General features: G+C 62.4%; 2 protein-coding genes across 2 annotated transcripts; one reads left to right on the top strand and one right to left on the bottom strand.

Annotated features, from left to right (window-relative positions):
* The first annotated feature begins 254 nt into the window (after window positions 1-254).
* Window positions 255-3,859, top strand: HPS6 (HPS6, biogenesis of lysosomal organelles complex 2 subunit 3). The gene has a single exon (XM_009278058.2). It carries the CDS (start codon window positions 255-257, stop codon window positions 2,712-2,714), a length of 2,460 nt encoding a protein of 819 aa, XP_009276333.1. The 3' UTR covers window positions 2,715-3,859.
* Window positions 3,860-6,678: 2,819 nt separating this feature from the next.
* On the bottom strand, window positions 6,679-15,894 carry LOC103897878 (prominin-1-A). The gene is made up of 23 exons (XM_019471693.1): window positions 15,837-15,894; window positions 15,400-15,605; window positions 14,835-14,955; window positions 14,638-14,701; window positions 14,025-14,114; window positions 13,555-13,745; window positions 13,390-13,464; window positions 13,006-13,069; window positions 12,572-12,731; window positions 12,152-12,304; window positions 11,540-11,663; window positions 11,290-11,381; window positions 10,980-11,064; window positions 10,721-10,864; window positions 10,387-10,458; window positions 10,087-10,176; window positions 9,903-9,956; window positions 9,457-9,537; window positions 9,063-9,131; window positions 8,878-8,967; window positions 8,501-8,613; window positions 7,210-7,227; window positions 6,679-6,816 (listed from the first exon to the last, which is right to left on the bottom strand). The coding sequence occupies exons 2-23, from the start codon at window positions 15,570-15,572 to the stop codon at window positions 6,765-6,767; spliced, it is 2,175 nt and encodes a 724-aa protein (XP_019327238.1). The 5' UTR covers window positions 15,573-15,605; window positions 15,837-15,894; the 3' UTR covers window positions 6,679-6,764.
* Window positions 15,895-17,558: the final 1,664 nt, after the last annotated feature.

The raw sequence follows: 17,558 nt of genomic DNA, 5'->3' as shown, positions 1-17,558 counted from the left end.
GAGTCCCCTCGGGCGGAGGTGGGAGTCTGGGGAGCTGGGGGCGCGGCAGGTACTTCGGGGGGTCGGTGCCCGCGGAACCGGCTCGCCGGGGGAGGAGGGGTGCCCGCGGGGTCCCTGGGGGTCGGAGGGTCTCCAGAGACCCTGGGGAACAGGGCGCAGTGGGGGGTCCTGGGAGGGGACTCCGTGGCAGCAGGAGCTCCGTGCCCCTGCTCGCCCTGGTGCATACTCTCGGTGACCAGGGCAGGCGCCCCAAGATGAAGCGAGCCGGGATGCTGCGGCAGGTCTCCGACTTCAGTGACTTCAGCCGAGGCCACTGGCTGCAGGAGCTGCTGTGCCAGGGAGAAGAGCCCAGCTGTGTCCAGTCCAGCCCCGATGGGCAGCACCTTTTGGTCCTGCAGAAGAGCCGGCCGCCCCCCCTGCCCCGGGTGGTGGCCTTCCAGCGTCACAGCATCGGTGGAGCTGACCTGGAGAGGAACTGGCAGCCGCCCCAGCCAGCCCTTGTGGGACTGCTCTTCCTGCAGAGCCCTGTGACATTGGGCTCCTGGGTACTGGCCATCGTGTGGGAACACGGCCGGACCGAGGTCTGGCACTTTGTGGTGGCCCTGGGCTGGCAGCTGCTGCAGACACTGGAGCTCTGCCAGGGTGCCCGGGCACGAATCATCTCCGTGTGCAGCCAGGGAGCCAGCCTGGTGTGGTGTGAGGAGAGGCCTCCCCTGGACGCCCACTCGGACATGAGCAAGTGTGCCTTCAGGTTCTGTGTCTGCACCCGGGCTCTGGAGGTGGGGGACCAAGGCGTGCGGCTGGGCACTGTAAGGATAGTCCTGCACAACAGCCCTGAGTACCAGGTCCTGGCCTCCCCTCAGCACGTCTTCCTGGTGCCTGTCGCTGCCAGCTTTGCCACCACTTCGAAATTCCTCCTCATCTGGCATCCCGAGAAGGCAAAGCTCACCATCACAGCCCCCTCTGCAGGCTTCATCCACAGCAAGGTGCTGCGCTCCAGCAGCGAGTCAGACTTCAGGAAGCTCCTGCTTGGTTCTGTGGGTCTTCTCTCAGGTTTGGCACCTCTGGACATTCACACCTCTGCTGTGTCCAACAGTGAGGGTCTGCTGCTGGTGAGCACGAAGGGTGCTGTGAACATGGTGGAGCCAGATGGGACGCAGAGGCATATCTTTGACCTGGAGGGAGGCCCCCTGGCCCAAGGAAGTTCTGTCCAGCTGAAGACCTTTGGCAGCATCCTGGCCTGCATGCTGGCTGGGGTCCTGTACCTCGTTGACCAGAACAGTGGAAGGCTCATAGAAAAGAAAATCCTGAGCATGAAAGAGGTGCATTTCCTGGAGTCCCTGGGAGAGGAGGACAGCATCCAGTTCCTCACTCAAACTGGCATTTACAGCTTTAGTTTCTCCAAACCTGAGGACAGCAGCAGACCTGAGCCGTGCTTGGTGGAGATGGTGTTCGAGGAGGCCTGCAGATACTACCAGAGAAGGAGCCTCAGCAGCTCCAAGCTGACGGTGGAGAAGTTGAAGAAAGGTGGTGTGTTCCAGGCTCCTGTGGCCCTCGCTGCCATCCTGCAGCACAGCCTCCGCCAGAAGCAGAAGCCAGCCCGAGGCCTCCAAGACACTTATGCCAAGCTGTTGAGCACAATGAGCCTGGAGCTGCAGAGCTACATGAGCCTGGAGCTCCTCAAGACCTGTGTGGTGTGTGCACCAGAGAGTGAGGTGGAAAGCTACTGCGAGGAACTGGTGGAGCAGGAGGTCAGCCGCGTTCTGCACTCTGACATGGACAAGGACAATTTGGCCTACCTGAACTCTGTCTTTGCCTCCTTCCCCAAGGCTGCCTGGAAGGCCACGAGGAGCTGCCTGCAGCTGCAGCAGAATGGGGACGGCCTCTTAGTAGCCAGGGCCACCCCGGAGGTGTGGAAGAAGGTCCTGGGAGGGCCACAGCAGGAGGAGGTGGGTCAGAATGGGGTGGTCCCACTCTTTGAGCTCATCTGCGCCTCCTTCCTGAGGTTCAAACCCAAGTGGTTGCCCAGTTTTGTGGAGCTGACCCAGCAGTACGTTAGCATCTCTTGGGCATACAGCAGCAAGGAGGGCCCAGAGGGCCGGGTGCCACTGTACAAGAGAGCACTGGGAGTACTGGCCAGGAAGAACAAGTGCAGCGAGGCGAATGATGAGATGGAGCTCGAACTGCTGCTCTGCAGCAAGAGGCCTAAGGCCGTGCTGCAAGCTCTGCACCTTCTCATCCGCCTGAAGCGGTGGCAGCGGGTGGTGGAGGTGGCAGAGAAGTTCTCCAAGCTCAGCCCCTTGCTTAACAAGGAGATATTCACCACGCTGCTGGCGGAGTTTGCCCAGCACCGGGAGCTGGACCCTTATCTGGACACACTGTGGCTGCTGTGCCCTGCAGAGCTCACCGCCTCGGACATCCTTACCGTGGTCCTGCAGCACCTCCCTCACTCCCAGGAGGATCCAGTGCCCTTCTCCAGTGAGGGGAACCAGCTGACTGTAGGCTTGCTCAAGCCGCTGCTGCAAAGGGTTGTGCAGCGTCCCTGTGTCCAGGACGAGATGTACTCGGATGCCTTGCAGAGCCCCACCTTCCCCCCTCCTACCCCACCCCGAGAGCACAAGATCCCCTCAAAAGCCGGGGCCGATGATGCCCCTCAGCCACCCATGGCAAGGACTTCCTCCCCCTCGGCACTGGTACGGAGTGACCCTGCATGAAGGGGAGAAGCACAACGGGATCCCAAGCCTTGGGTGCATGAGGAGGGGAAAGCTGCATCCTGCCCTGCCTGGCAGTATGGAAGCCTGCTCCTTTCTGAAGTCTCCCTGTGGCAGCATCTTGAAGAGTCCATTGGGTGGCTGGGGTTGGGGGATCTCATCTGAAGCCAGGGCAGGCTTTCTGGCTATTTCTAGCGAGTGCAATTGCGTGTGCCCCAGTGGAGGAGCAAATGCCGGGTGCATTTGCAGATGAAAGTGCTGGCTGCACTACAGGACTACAGAACTGCTCCCTGCCCAAAGCACTTTGGTTTTGGTTTGCTTGGCTCCTTTATAACCTCACTTCTATTTTCCTGATCCTCTAGGAGTGGTGGTGGAGTGGTGGGCAGGGACACACACGGTCTTTCCTTGCCCGTTCTCTGCTCAGTGGGTTGGGTGCTGCCTCCAAGCTCTGCCTGTGAGAATCTGGGAATATTTCTTGCAGTGGGGTCACTGAGTCCTGCTGCTTCGGGCTCAGTCAGATGCTAAGTGCCAGTGTGGCACAGCTCCATGGTACACACACTGGCAGCTGCAGCACTCTACATGCTGTCTCGCTGCAATTCCTCTGGGATCAATCCTGTAGCTGTGACTGATTGCAGCTACTTAGCTGAAGAGAGCAGCCTAATTCCCTTATCTCTCTATCCCAGACGGTACCCGAACTCTCTTCTGAGCTGAGAAGCTGGCAGCAGCCTGTGCGAGCTTGGGGCTGGCCCTGCCTCTCCCTTTCCTTTGTGGAAGCTTAGATTATGCTGCAGGACGCCCAAGCCCTCTGTTCCCATCTCCTCTACCTTTGCCCTTTGCACACAAAGGGGCTTTGTCAGGGTTGTCTGGCTCATATTGTGCCTCTGTTTGCAAAGTCAGTGTAACTTGAGAGCAGTTGTGCAGGAAGATCCAGGTTCCAGCCTCTCTCCGGTGCTCACTGCCTGGCCCCCTCCTCCAGGAGAGAGACCCCGGCTGTGGCTTTGCCCCAGCATGCGGGCTGTGGTGTGAAGGAACTGTCTCTTGCCTTGCCAGGCTAGCAGAGCCTGGCTGGGATGGGATGGGGGAGATTCACCTGCATTAGTCCTCTTGAGAGTGGGGTGAAGTGTGGAAGACTCCTTTTAAAAATAAAGGTTCCTAAAGCAGTGCTAGGGCGGTGGTGGATGTTTTGAGGATGCAGACCCTCAGGAGGAGGGCAGTTTCATTTTGCTTCTGGTGAAAAGTGGCCAAGCTCAACTCACTATGGTACTGCCCAGCATGGCTCACCACTGGTACGTGCTGGGCTTGGAGATCCAGCTGTGCCTGGACAGCCCATTCCCTCCGTGGTGCTCAGCCCGTTAACCACTATGAAGCCATGGAGGCAGGACTCTGCACCGGCAGGCAGGTGACCATCCCAGAAGGGCCATCCCGGGCAGTGCACGGTTCAGCAAAGGCAAGCCTACACGTTGCTGGGAGCAAGGAGACCTACCTGGGCTTCGCTCCCATCCTCTCTGCAGCTGCTTGGTGCCACAAGCACACCCCAAAGGCCGCCGGGGCTTCTTGTTGGGAGAGTTGTGGCTGGGCCCAAGACAGGGTTGAGGAAGGGAGAATTTTTTTCTCACAAGCTGCAACTTGTCCCTTTGTTCCTGGCTGGAAAACCAGCAATGGGGAACACCAGGCTGGCCCTGGCAGGAGCCTGCTGCCTGGGCACACAGTGGCAGAGCTGCTGTTGGACGGATCCTGGTTTGTCAAACCACTTTAAAGATGCGGCAGGGCCTCCCCCAGACAAGGGCTTAGCTGCAGAAAGTCCCTGTGGTGGAAAAAAGTCTGGCAAAGGGGAAGAGGAACTGCTACAACGATTCTCTAGAGGCTGGCTGGCTATTGATGAGGCCTTCCTTATGGTGGCCTTGTGCTGTGGCTGTGGGGCGCTGCGAGGTTCCCTCCCACGCAAGGGAAGTGGATTCTGGCAGCTGCCACTCGTGTGAGCGGAGGGAGCCTGGCCTGAGAGGAGAGCCGGCAGCAGCCACTGTGGGCATTTTGCAATGAGCCATCCTCACCTCTTCCCCGAGCAGCTGCTGGCCCTGCCTGACACTGCTCTCACCCACCTCCCAGGGCTGCTCAGGAGGAGGATGGACCCAGGCCCCTCTCAGAGCCACGGCTCCAGGGCCTGGGATGCTCCCCTGGGGCAGCGCTGAATGGGGAGCTGCTGAGAGCAAGCCCCATGCTTTGGCAAAGGCTGTGCAGTAATTTGGGGGGAGATTTTCATTGCCGGGGCTGGGTTTGGATGCAGGTGGCCACGGTGATGCAGCGAACAAGGAGGGTCGAGCTCCCTGCCTTCCAGCGCTAGCTCTGCAGAGAAGAAAAGGCTGCACTGGAGGCTGAGCAGAGGGGAGCAGGAAAGGAGCAGTGCCCGCAAAAGCAGCAAGCGGAAACTGAAGCCAGCAGCAGTCCTGCGCAGGCCGGTGTCCCCGAGGCACAGCAAGGGAAGAGGAAGCAGAGGATGCTGTGCGGTGGGGACAGTCTGGGGCTTGGGGATGGAAACCTCCACATGCAGCCCCTAGACAAGCACAAAACAGTCACAACTCGTGAGGTTGAGGGTTCAGGGTGAGGGAGAGCAAAGGCAGAGCAAGTGGAGACAAAACTGAGCTAAATGCTCTCCAAGGGAGTGCTGGGAAATCCCGCCCCGAGGACCAGAAAGGGTGGGTATCGCTGGGGGGAGCAGGGACTGAGCCACCACACAGGACAGTTTCAGCTGGGTGATAGGCAAGCACAGGGCTCTCTTTGCAGTCAGGATGGGTGCTGGGGGGGGGAGATAGCAGGAGGTAAGGCCGGTGCAGCTTCAGATAATGCCTGAAGGAAAAAAATAGTGATTAGAAGATCTGAAGGCAAATGGAAAAAGCGATAAAGCAGATGCACATAGCGAAGGGCGAGCTGGCCAGCTCGGCCCCGTCGCTCGCTCTGGAGAGACTTGGACTTTGCAACAAAGGAAATGAGTCAAGCTTCTCACGTATGTCCCCTGTGCCTGACCCAGCTTTCGAGATGGTCCCTGTGCTTGCGCCAAGGAGCAGTGCAAAGTAACACCTGCACTCGCCCCGCCATGGGTGTAGACCAAGTTGCCCTTGGCTTATCTGTGCCTGCAGCTCTCGCCGTGCCCATCCATGCCATGCAGCAGTGTGGGACATGCAGGGGTGGACACTGAAAGTCCCCGTGCCACCATACCCAGTAGAGGGAGGGAGGTGCAGGCTGCAGGCACACCATAAACCAACTGGAAACCCAGAGATGACACGTAGCAGGGTCGCCAGAAGGCACAGGGAAGTGCCTGTGCGCTGGGGGGGTGGCACCTCATGGTCAGGAGGCTTTTGGCATGGCTTTTCCCAGGGAAGGACCTGGCACCCACCCAGCCACAGGTGCAAAGGGCTGCCTGGTGAGGGGAATGTCACCGGTGACGCTGAGCAGCGGTCCTGCATCGACCCATGGGCTGGGTCAGGACTCCAAGAGCTGGATGTGAGCAGAGCACGCTTGGGGACCCCAGCATGAGCCCTCTAGTCCCAGGCACAGTCCCAGCTTGTGCCAGCAGCGGGGAGCCTTCCCTGCCCCTACCCCTGATGCCCTTCCATCGCAGCCGGACATGAAGAGCGCAGACACATGCCTGCAGCACACACAAACAGCCCATTTATTGTTTGACACCAAAAAATCACAGCCTTGGAAGCAGTCAGGCTCCCTGCAAAAATAAATAGTCACACTTTTCGAGCGAGGGGCCTGGGTGAGCAGGGTCCCACTGGCCGGCAGCACAGAGGCTGCGGTGGCATGGACAGTGTGAGCTGCCTTGAGCCCATGGGGTCTGGTGGGGGCGGGGCGGGGGGGTTGTGAAGTCCCACCTGGGGCAGTGCAAGGGGCAGCCCCCCTCCCACACATACCAGGGTATCATCACATATTGGGAACTGGTGAAGGGGTTTCAGCCTGGGGGTCCCAACCTGCTCCACAGCACCCAAGGAGAAGGCGCAGCAGACGGGACAGCTGTGTCCATCTCCTCCGTGCCCGCGCTGTGGGCAACAGGGGCTAATGCCTCGTGGACGGCCGGGGGATTTTGTAGAAGTTGAATGTGGGCGGCCTGCAAAACCGAGGTCACTTGTGTCACCCCCAAGCCACAGAGGGGAGCAAGGGACAGCCCAGGTTGCACTGAGAAGGCCAAATGTCATCCCACCCCTGTGGCCCAGCCCCACAGGAAAGAGAGTGTGGAGAGCCCCCCCACCCCGCTGGCGTGGGGGAGGCTGGGAGCAGCAGCACCCCCAAACTGAGGAGTGTGGAAAGATGATGGGGGGACCCCAGAACAGTCTATGTTGCACAGGTCCCACCTTCCCAGTCCTCCCTTGGTACCAGCACCCTCCTCGGCCTGCACTTGCCCTTGTTCCCCTCCTCGCCCCGCTCCCTCTGTGCCCTGTCCCCCCTCATGCCACAGGAGCATGTCCCCCACCCCACACGGGGACCTGGCACTGCTACTTACATCTCCAAGGCTTCATTCCTGGAGGGGAGAAAAAAGAGGAGACAGTGTCACTGGGGCAAGAAGACGCTTTCTGGGACAGCCCACCAGCCCAGCATCTCCCAGTGGGACAGTGTCTCCCCTGAGGCACACAAGGACACAGGGGGCTGGAGGAGTCCCCTCCACCCCGGCTGCCCTATCTGGATGCAGAGCACACAGTCCTACAGCCCCCCTGAACATTGCTGCCCCCATTGCTGCTCCTTCCCCAGGCAGGCAGAGTGGGGCCCCACGCTCGCCGGCTCAGCGGCACACAGCTCCCCCATGCCATGATTTCAGTTCCCCCAAGTTTCCCTGGCAGCTGAGCCCGTGTCTACAGCCAGCTCAGCCGCCGGCTGCAGGGGGAAGTGAAAGGCGCCATGGCCACTGGTGGGGACCCCAGGCACGCTGCAGGCAGGGCACAGCCCAGCTCAGCGCCACGTCCTGCACACACCACATACAACCCCAGCATGGGTCCTGGGAGAGCCAGGGCGTGGAGCAAGGAGGAGTAGGGCAGGCAGGGGGAGGAAGGCTGGCTGGGACCGCGCTGGGCACAGGGCTGCTGCAAACCCCGGCTGTGGCTGCAAACCCTAGGTGGCTGCAACCCTGGAGCAGAGGGGTGGCAGGTGGGGGGCTGGGGAATCCCTGGCAAATTGGCTGCACTGCGGGGCCAAGACATAGCCCTCAGCAGCTGGAAATCCAACTGGAAACCGCTCACTACCCTGAGGGGTCGGCAGCTGCGCTGGAGGTGGGGCTGCCGGTCAGAGAGCCCCGGAGGGATGGGGAAAAGGTCCCAGAGGGCTGGGGGGCAGCACCGGGGCACTGGTGTCCACGGGCAGGCGAGCAAGCACTGCACCCTCGTGGCAGTGACACCAACCCTGCAGCATGCTGCTTATGCACGGCATCCAGCTGTGCTCCTGTTTTGCGGCCCCAGCACAAAAAATGGTGCAAAGCCAGAGCAAGTCCCATGGCAGACCCCCAAACCAGGCTGGGGGCTGCAGCCCATGCCATGTGAGCTGGAATCCTTTCTCCGAGGGGGGTCACATGCACCTTCAGCTGCCCAAAGGGGGCTGCAGAGCAGACAGAGCCAGGCTCTTCTCCAAAGCATCTCCATTCTTGGAGGCTGAGGGTCCCAAGCCACCTCCCTGGTCCCCCCCTAGCCCGCATTACTTTAGGATCAGCCCCACAGGCTGCCACGGGGCACATGAAGGGGCAGTTCGCAGTGCGCGGGGGCAGACCCCAGACCCAACGTGGTCACAGGGGGCAGGCAGCTTCTCACCTGTAGTCATCGGCGATGTCCATGCGGCGGTAAAACTTGGCAAGTCTGACAGCCAGGATGATGCTGGGCAGCAGGAAGAAGGTGCACCAGCCCAGGCTGAACCAGAAGGCATTCTGGGTGCAGAGGGAGAGCTATCAGGGCCCAGACAGCGACTGGGAGAGCCTCTTCCGCTCCCAGGCCCCCCACAAAGACCACCCATGCACCCCTTCTCACAGCCTGGCCTTTGCTCTTAGCCACAGCAATCCGCTGGGGAGATGCTGAGCCATGCTTGCTCAAGACAGAGATGGGTACTTCTCATCCTGTGCATGAGGGGGACAAGGGGACCTCGTTGCCACCCCACACACACGTGTCACCCCACACACCACTGCCCCACTCACCAGAGAGTCCAGGATGTAGTCGCAGGTGATGGCCTCCACGTTATCCAGGGTCTGAGCTATGGGCTTGCAACGTGCCACATCTCCCGTCAGCTGGGGACACAGTGGGACAGGACATGTCAATGTCCCCAAAACCCTGCAGCCCGTCCTCCCTCTCCCTCCACCCCACCGAGGAAGGCTCAACTCACCCTGCTCTTGGCCCAGGAGATGTAGGTCTCAAAGAAGTCAAACAGCTCCTCCAGGAAGGCCCACGTCTCCTGGGGGAGGGGGCAAGCAGAGATTGGAGATGCTGCACCCCCAGCACTCCATGCGCCCCATGTCACCTCCATGTCAGGATCAGGGCTGTCAGACCACCTCAACGCAGCAGCAATGGGGCTGCAAGCCCCACCCTGCCCCGGCCCCTTGCCTAGGGTGCCATAAGGGGAGGGGGCACCCAGGGGTGCAGGGGACCCCTGGGGAAGACAACAGGGCAGGAAGAGCAGCCAGACATTGCTTAGCATCCCTGCGCAGAGGGAGGTCTTGGTGTGGGGGTCCAGTCACATCCCCACCGGGTGGCCTGGCAGCAGGGCAAGGCGAGCTCACATTCTTGATGATGTTTGCCGTCTCCCTCTCCAGGAACTCCTGGGTTTCGCTGGCTTTGTCCAGCGCAGCTTTTGTCTCTGCCTGGGGTGAAAGGTGCTCTCAGCAGTGTGATGGGGGAAGTGGGGTCCCCGCATCTCCCCCACCCTGCCCAGCAGCAATCCCTAGGGCGCAGCATCTCTGAGCTGTGGTGTCCCCAGCAGTCACACGCTGGTAGTGCCTGAGTACCTCGGGTGGAGGGAGCCTGCGCCTTGCAGGGTCCGTGGCATGGGACCACTCCCTCTGCCCCATGAGCAGCCCCTACAGTACATGCTTGGGGAGTCCTACAGCAGCCACCAGGCCCCCAGACTGCAGGTTAGCCCCCACCATCTCCATTGTGGGACCTCAAGGGCACTTTGCAGGGTGCCCCGGACTGGTGTGCGCTCAGGAGGCTCCCTTGTGCAGCTTACCTCGAGCTGGGTAGTCCCGCTCTGCACCGAGTAGATGTTCTCTTTCAGGCTTTGCTGGGGATGGAGAGAGGGGGGTCAGAGGCACAGACGCCACAGCTCAGCCGAGACCCTGCCAGCAGAGTCCGAGCTTTGGCGGAGCCCAAGCCAGCACCCCCAGGACCTTCCCCACCCAAGCATTGCTCACCAGCAGCCTAGACAAGCTCATCTGCATCTCCTTGTCCAGCTCCCTCAGCTTGCGAGCATCAGCCTTCAGGTCCTCTTTCACATTAGTGCCCTGGAGGAGCTGCAGTCAGCAGTGACCCCCGGCACGAGGTCCCTGCCCCACCACAGCCATCTGATGGGGGGCTGGGTTGGAGAAAAGAGCTGGGCGAGGGTGAAGGGCCTCGCCTCCCCTCAGCACCCAGACAGGTCTGCAGAGGAGCCCCCGCAGCCAGTGGCTTTGGGGACAGCGTGGCCATGGCCCCGGGGTGCTGTGGTCTCTCACCGCTTTGTCTGCCAGCTGCTCCAACTCTGCGGCCAGATCCAGGAGGCTTCCCTGGGTCACGTTCTGATCCAGCTGGAAAAGGCAGAGAACAGAGCCCTGAGACTGGGGACACAGGGCTAACGGAGGGCCGTGCCCCATCCCTGCAGGGTAGAGTGGAGCCAGGGCCTCCCGGGTGGAGGAGGTGCCCAGTTGCCCCAAGGGGTGACATGGATGGCAGGGGACACCCCGGGAGCTTGCAGTGGGACTCCCACAGCAGAAAAGGGGAGGGGGCAATGGACCTCCTCAATGCGCATCTGGACCCCCCCATCCCAACACCAGGCTGCCCCCAGCCCACCTGCTCCAGGGTGGGGGTGAAGTCGGGGGGCTGCCCGGCCCGGCTGGCATTCAGCAGCAAGTCTCTCTGGCTCTGACTGAGCAGCAAGATGGGGCTCAGGGTGATGTTCATCTTCTCAAAGGCCGTGGAGATCTCTCCTGTGTACTGCCAGGGCGAGGGGAGCCATGATGGGGCACAGTGCCAGCCCCTCGCTGTCCCCCCAGCACCAGCCCTGTGCCCCCAGCTCTGCCCCCCTGGACCCTGGCACTCCTGCACTCACCTGGCTGATGTTCAAGAGCTCGTCCAGGGACACGCTCTGGTCCAGGTGCAGCGTTTGCCACAGGGCAGCGTCTCGCTGGCACTGCCTGCAGGAGGGGGGCACGGGGCTGAAAAGGGGCAGGTGAGCACCTCCCCCTCCCAGGAGTGTGTCCTCACCTGCGTGGGCAAGTCACACCTTGCTCCTTCCCTGGCATCGGTGCCTGCCTGCAGCCAGGGCAGGTAGGGCAACCTGTCCCCATCCTGGGGAGCATCCGAGGGCGCCGAGCAGCCATATGCCTCCCCAAAGACACAGCACTGGAACTGGGACCCACCTGTACATCTCCGAGAAGTTTGCTGTGCCACCCTCCTGGCCCAGCAGCTCCGACAGGTTGAAGCCAGGGATCAGGCCGGGGGTGTCCAGGAGCTGAGAGCAAGGGAAGAGATGGAGAAACTAGACAAGGTGCAGGGCAGGACACCTGGGAAGACCATCCCAAATTGGCCAGCGCTGCCTCCTCTCCACCAGCAGTCCTTGGAAAGGCGGCAGTGGCTACAGGCAGGGGTGTCTCCCCACAGGGAGCTCACCTGGAAGAGCTGCTGGCTGCGCCAGGACTCGCAGATGAGCACGTAGATGTTCCCCCCCAGCATGAAGGGGATCAGCACCACCAGCATCAGCAGCCAGGAGAAAATGAAGCTGAAGCCGACCCCTCTGTCAGAACAGAGATGCCGTCAGCACCCGGGGTCCTGTGCCCCGGCATCAATGCTAGCATTGCCTTCAGCTCAGAAAGCCCAAAGCCTGCACACCCCTTTCCTCCCCCCGCAGTGCCAGGAAGCACCACCATTCCCACAAGCACGTCTCCACCCTGCCTTCAGACCCTGGAGCCCTGCTGGGCTGCACCATGGGGCTCGGACCCCGGCATGGCTTCCCCCAGCTTTGCAAGCCACCACCCACCCACAGAGCCACAGGACCACCCTTGCCAGGCCCCCGCCGGCAAGGGGTGAACAGGCTCCACTCGAACACCTTCTGCTGGCACCATGTTTTATCCTTGTGTTTACCACCTGCACAGTGAATTGCCATGGGGCAGGCCATTAAGCCACAGTGATTTGATGATTTAGGAGCTTGAGCATCCCCAGGCCAGCCCTGCCCACCCGTCCCAGCACTCCTGCACACGTCCTCGGCAGCCGAGGGAGCCTCACGCCATGAAGAAGTTCCCGCCGGCGTTGGAGAGGCTGCTGCGCTGCGTGGGCAGCACGCTTTCCTTCAGCCCCAGGGGCCCCAGCAGCAGCCCGACAACGTTACAAAGGACCACCAGCAGCACCATGCAGCACAGGAGGGCACACACGCTCCACCTGCGGCAGGAGGAAGAGCAGGAGTCAGACAGCAGGACCTGGCACCCTGAGCAGTGCTCAGCATCCCACCAGCTGCCTTCGGGTGGAGGAAAAAGTCCCCAGGCACCCTGGCAGGGCAGGGGCACAGGTGGCTGCAAGGCACAGCTCTGGCTACCCTGCACCTGCAGCCCTACCACCAAGCAAGCCCCCACCTCCAGCAACTGGAGGATCGAGAGCCTGAGCCTCTCTGGACAAGGGAGCCAGGGGATGCAGCAGCCCCTCGCCTACCTGAGCCCATCCAAGGAGATGATCGGCTCCCTGTACTCCTCCAGCACCGACATGGTGTTGTCCACGAAGGCCCCGACACTCTCCTCCACATCCAGGAGCGGCAACTGCTCCTGCAAGCTCCTGATCTTCTCCCTGATGAGGCCCAGCTGGTCCTGGGTCTCTGCAGGGGACGAGTTCAGGTTGGTGCTGCGAACTGCTGCCCAGGTCCTGCTTGTCTGGGGCAGGCGAGCCTGGGGCAGCGGGGACCCAGAGAGGATGGGAAAGGGGCAGTCGTGGCCAAGGATGGCATCAGCGTGATGGCACTTGGGGACAGCCGGGGCTGTAGGCAGCAGGGTGGCAGCAGGGGAGGTCTCCAGGCAGGGATGGGGTCAGAAGGGAGGAGGGAGCCCTGGGAGAGGGAGAATTCGGCACATGGGGCACAAAGCCCTGCTTACTTGTCACCACATCCCGGGACTGCTCTTGCACCTTGGCAGGGGTCGTGTCCAGCGTGTTGTTAACCTGTGTCCGGGGGGGCACAGCATACAGCTCATGTCCCTGCCCGCAGCCCAGGGCTGAGCAGCACAATCCCTCCGTCCCCAGACCCCAGTGGCACAGGATAGCCAGGCTTCCCACAGCACCCAGTCTACCACGCCAGTGCCCCGGGGGTGGTGGGGACTGCAGGAAGGCTCTGGCCGAGGCAGAACTCCGGCCAGCCCTTCCCTTCATGTGACAGCAATTAACTCCTGGCAGGGCTCTTCCCAAGCCATCCCCTCACAGCACAGCCCCAGCAGCGCCAGAAGCACCCAGCCCTGTGCCTGGGTGCGGGGAGGACCCCTTACCTCCTCTAAATCAGCCTCTATGTTGGAGCCAGACACATCACGCAGTGCCTCCAGCTGCTGCTCCACACCGGGGATCTGTGGGGAAGAGCCTGGTGTGAGGGGGCTGCGGAGGGCTAGGGAAGGGGCTGCAGGGGGCTCCTTGCCCCGCACCCTGCCCCTCCTCACCATGCTGAAGTTGGTGCTGAAGGCAAGGCCATCCAGGGACACGCTGTCGCAGGGGCGGCCGCAGCGCTGCAGGGTCTGGTTGAGGCCATCCCGCAGGCTGGCCAGCCGCTGGCTGTAGTTGCTCTGCAGCTCCTCGAGGCGTGAGCGAGTGCTGGCGATGCTGCTGAAGGCTGCCACCAGCATCTCCATCCCTGGGGAGACAGCGGGGGCTCGAGGCCTTATCCTGCCAGCGAGGCGGGGGCTTGTCCTCACCCAGCTGAGCCTCAGGGACCCATCCAAAAATGCAATGTAGGGGCATCCCCCCCGAAGTTCCACCATTTGCCCCAGGCTGGGGCTGGAGTGGCCTGATGGACCCCACTCCCTGGGGGCCTTACCCAAACCTGCTGGAGCCTCCCAGGCATGCATCTGCCCCAGTGTTCCCCTGAATCCCCTCCGAGGCCCTGCTGGCCCCCCAGGGATGGGACTGCTACCTTGCAAGAGGCTCTGGAGGGATCCCAGAGCCCCATCCGTGCTGCTCCTGATCTCGGAGACGATCATGCCGCCCAGGCTGGTCCCGATGTCTGTGGAGATGGGAGAGATGGTGTGGATGACAAGGACCCCCAGCAGCAGGACCAGGCTGCCCTGAGCAGCCCAGGGCTTGCAGGGGAGCTGCCGAAAACACTGAGCCCCCCCCAGTCAGGACCCCATCCCACACCCACCCTCCAGGCAAGGTGGGCGGGACCCCCCGACCAGGCTGCCCTGAGCAGCCCAGGGCTTGCAGGGGAGCTGCCGAAAACACTGAGCCCCCCCCAGTCAGGAGCCCCTCCCACCCCCACCCCCCACGCAAGGTGGGCAGAGGGGACCCCCCCCCAACCCTGCCAACACCTGCATCACCCTCCCAGAGAGGAGCCTGAATGGGGAAGAGCAGCAGCTGAAGCAGAGCGGGAGCCTGAAGGAGCCCCCAAACCCACTCCCTTTAGACATCCCCATGAGAACCAGCCCAGTGGCCCCCAGGGTCAGCAACCATCTGCAGCACCCCCAGCCACCTCCACTCCCCAAGCACCCCCAGGATGCCTCAGCCCCCACTCTGCTGCACACCCTCACCCTGGAGGCTGCGGTTGGCATGGCCCAGCGGGACGTTGCTGCTGTCGATGATAAAATTGATTTGCTGGAGGGACAGAGATGGGGTGTCAGTGTGGGTGGGGATCCTTCCCTGCCTTTAGCCCCACTGTCACCCTTCCCCAGGGGGGCTCTTTGTCCCCATTCAGGCACCCCAGCCAGGGTGGGGGGACCAGGCATGCCTGGGGGATGGAGGCCAGGTAGGTGTGGACGTTGTCCAGGGTGTCGTTGACGTTGGGGAAGGTGCCACACACAGCCTGGGAGAAGCGGGTGTTGCTGACAAAGGTGCAGACGTCGCCGGCCCTGCAAGGGAAGGGTGGCAGGGTCAGCACGCAGGGAGCTCGCTCCCAATGCTCCCCCCCAGGACCCTCTGAATCCATCCGCACCGACCCCAGGCTGCAGGGTCTGGAGCACGCCGCTGAGCCCCCCCTTCCAGAGCATCCCAGCAAGTGCCCTGCACACAGCCAAGGGACCAGAGAGGAGGGACATGGGAAACTGAGGCATGGGGGAGCCCGGTGCCTGGCATGCTTGCATTTCCCTGCAGCGAAGCTGTCAGGAAGGGTCTGCACCATGCCAACTCGTGGTCCCCCAGGGCCAGCTCCCCACCGCCGCCACTTCCTCTCCTTTGTCCCGCCGCGCCAGGATCTGCTCCTTTGAACAATGGCAGCTTCCTGGCACAGCCGCCAAGCACCGGCGTTTCCACCCGCCCTCAGGTCCCATCCGGAGCCTCCCAGCCAGCGCACTCACAGGAGGAGAGCAGAGACCAGCAGGACGGAGGCCCAGAGCGCCTGGCGCCGGCAGCCCATCCGCCGGCCCTGCTTCTGGTACATGCGACCCCCGCAGTTCCCACAGCAGCGGCAGCAGCAGAAGCAGCATCCCACCAGGGGCACGAGGATGATGAAGAGGAGCCCGATGGCCATGCAGACCAGGAAACCCAGTTCGTAGAGCAGCAGCTGGAAGAGGAAGAATGAGAGGTAGCATAACGCTGGTGCCCCTGAAGGCTCCCCATCTCTGAGGGTCCTGTCCAAATCCCCACGGGGCAGGATGGGTCCCCCCAGGGGGTTGCACATCTCCCCTTGCTGCTGCCCAGCACCCAGGGCTCAGCCTCCGAGCAGCACCTGCCAGCATCCCCCAGCCCGCTGCAGCCTGGGGCTGCCAGGTCTCTGCCCTGGCTGCTTGCTCACCTCCTGGACTTGCTCCCCGATGGCCTCCTCACTCGGGGGCTGCCCAAAATCTGCAATCAGTTCTGGGAGACAAGGAGCAGAGAGGTCCATGAGTGGGTTCTGGGCCCTGGGGGGTTCTTGAGGAGGGTCCCACACCCTGCTCACCCAAGAGAGGTGCTCCCAGACCATCACCTCCAGTGCTGCAGCTCAGAGCGGCTGTGAGTGCATGGCATGTTTCTCCCTTCCAGCAGTCCCTCCCCAGCCACCATGCCACACAGCCCTTTTGCAGCCAGGAAAAGCGCTGACAGCCCCCAGGCTCTCAGGGGTCCACAGAGCAATGGGGTCCTCGACCCAGCGAGCATCGGGGGCAGGCTCAGGGGAGGATGCTCCAACAACCACCTTGGCTGTCATTGGGCTACCCTCCTGCAGCCCAGCCCCAGGCAGACTCCCGGCTGGCACTGCCAGCATCGGATGGGTGCTGGGACAAAGTCTTCCTGCCATGCTGCCTCTTTCATCCCCAGGGCTTGCTCTGCCCATGCCCCATGGCCTCATTACAAGCCGTGCTGGCACACGGTGCCGTGTAATTGTACTCCGGTATCTGTGTGACACGAACAAGGCCACAAAGCCACCGTGTTGTTTGCCAGCCATGCATTTGCCTGCAAGTTGCTGACAAGCCGGGGTTGAGCCCAGCAAAGGAGGAAGCACAAGTGTCGACAGCCAGAGTGGCACACCCTCCCCCCCAAGTGGGCAGCACTCGCACCGCGGGCATCGAGAAGCTGCAGGGTCCTGGCATCACCCATGCCAACCTGCAGCCACTTCGGGGCAGAGCTGTGCCAGGGACACATCCCCTTGGAGGTGAAGGAGGGAGGGCAAGTGCTGGCAAGCAGGGTGGTGCATGGGGGGTGCCTGCAGCACTGCCGTGCGGGCGCTGGCACTGGGACACGCTGCCCTTGGTGGCCCTGAGCCGAGTCCTGCCTAAGCACACCTTGTCACCTGCAAGCACAGAGGGCTGCAAGCCAGGCAAGGACCCCACAAACTCGCAGGCAGCGCGGTGTTTGGTCTGCACCTTTTGTTGGGACCTGGGATGGCAATGCTCAGAGGGACAATGGGGCAGGACTCTGCGAGGTGGCACTGCCGCCAAAGCCTACCCTGGGGCCCACCTGGGACTGCCCCACAGCTGTGATGGGACACAGGCAGCACACAGCTGGAATCCTCAAGGACCCCGCTCCAGACCCCTCCTAACCCAGTACACTGGCATTTAAATGCTGGGTGGACAGTCACCAGAGCAGCAGGGCTCAGGCTCACCCAGGACCCCACAGCTCTGAGCAGCCCCCCCACCCCATCGCCAGTTCCCCGCTGCCGTGCACCCACCTATGGGCAGGGCATTGGGCTGCACCAGCCGCAGGAAGCCATGCACCATCCCCACCAGGCCCGGTGTGCTGCTCCCCGGCGCCTCGGGGCCGGGACCGTACACAGGCTGCGAGATGTTCCCCAGCTCCATCGCGGTGGCTCTGGCGGGCGCCTGGGCAGAGAGGGGCTGTCGGTGTCGTTGGGGCGCAGGACCACCCAGCCTGCCCTGCCTCCTGCCTCCGAGCAGGAAATGCGGGGAGAAAAAATCAGGCACCTGCCAGCTCCTGCCCGGAAGGAAAGAGCTGCCGGAGAGCACCAGGGAGGGATGGGGAGTTCCGGGAGCAGCAGGGTGGGGGGCCAGATGCCAGATGCCCACAAGGGACCAAGGGGGCT

Source organism: Aptenodytes forsteri, unplaced genomic scaffold (assembly GCF_000699145.1).
Source record: "Aptenodytes forsteri isolate BGI_AS27 unplaced genomic scaffold, ASM69914v1 Scaffold15, whole genome shotgun sequence".
NCBI lineage: Eukaryota > Metazoa > Chordata > Aves > Sphenisciformes > Spheniscidae > Aptenodytes > Aptenodytes forsteri.
Note: the sequence above shows the minus strand (reverse complement) of the source record. Positions and strands in the feature narration are given on the sequence as shown.

Bases quoted from the DNA above. Each gene is read 5' to 3' on its own strand.
- HPS6 (XM_009278058.2), top strand. From the start codon at position 255: ATGAAGCGAGCCGGGATGCTGCGGCAGGTCTCCGACTTCAGTGACTTC.
- LOC103897878 (XM_019471693.1), bottom strand. From the start codon at position 15,572: ATGGCCATCGGGCTCCTCTTCATCATCCTCGTGCCCCTGGTGGGATGC. The intron at 13,465-13,554 runs GTGAGGAGGGGC...TCTTCCCCACAG, and splicing joins TCAGCACCAACTTCAGCATG to ATCCCCGGTGTGGAGCAGCA. The intron at 8,614-8,877 runs GTGAGTGGGGCA...CTCTGCACCCAG, and splicing joins ACTACATCCTGGACTCTCTG to AATGCCTTCTGGTTCAGCCT.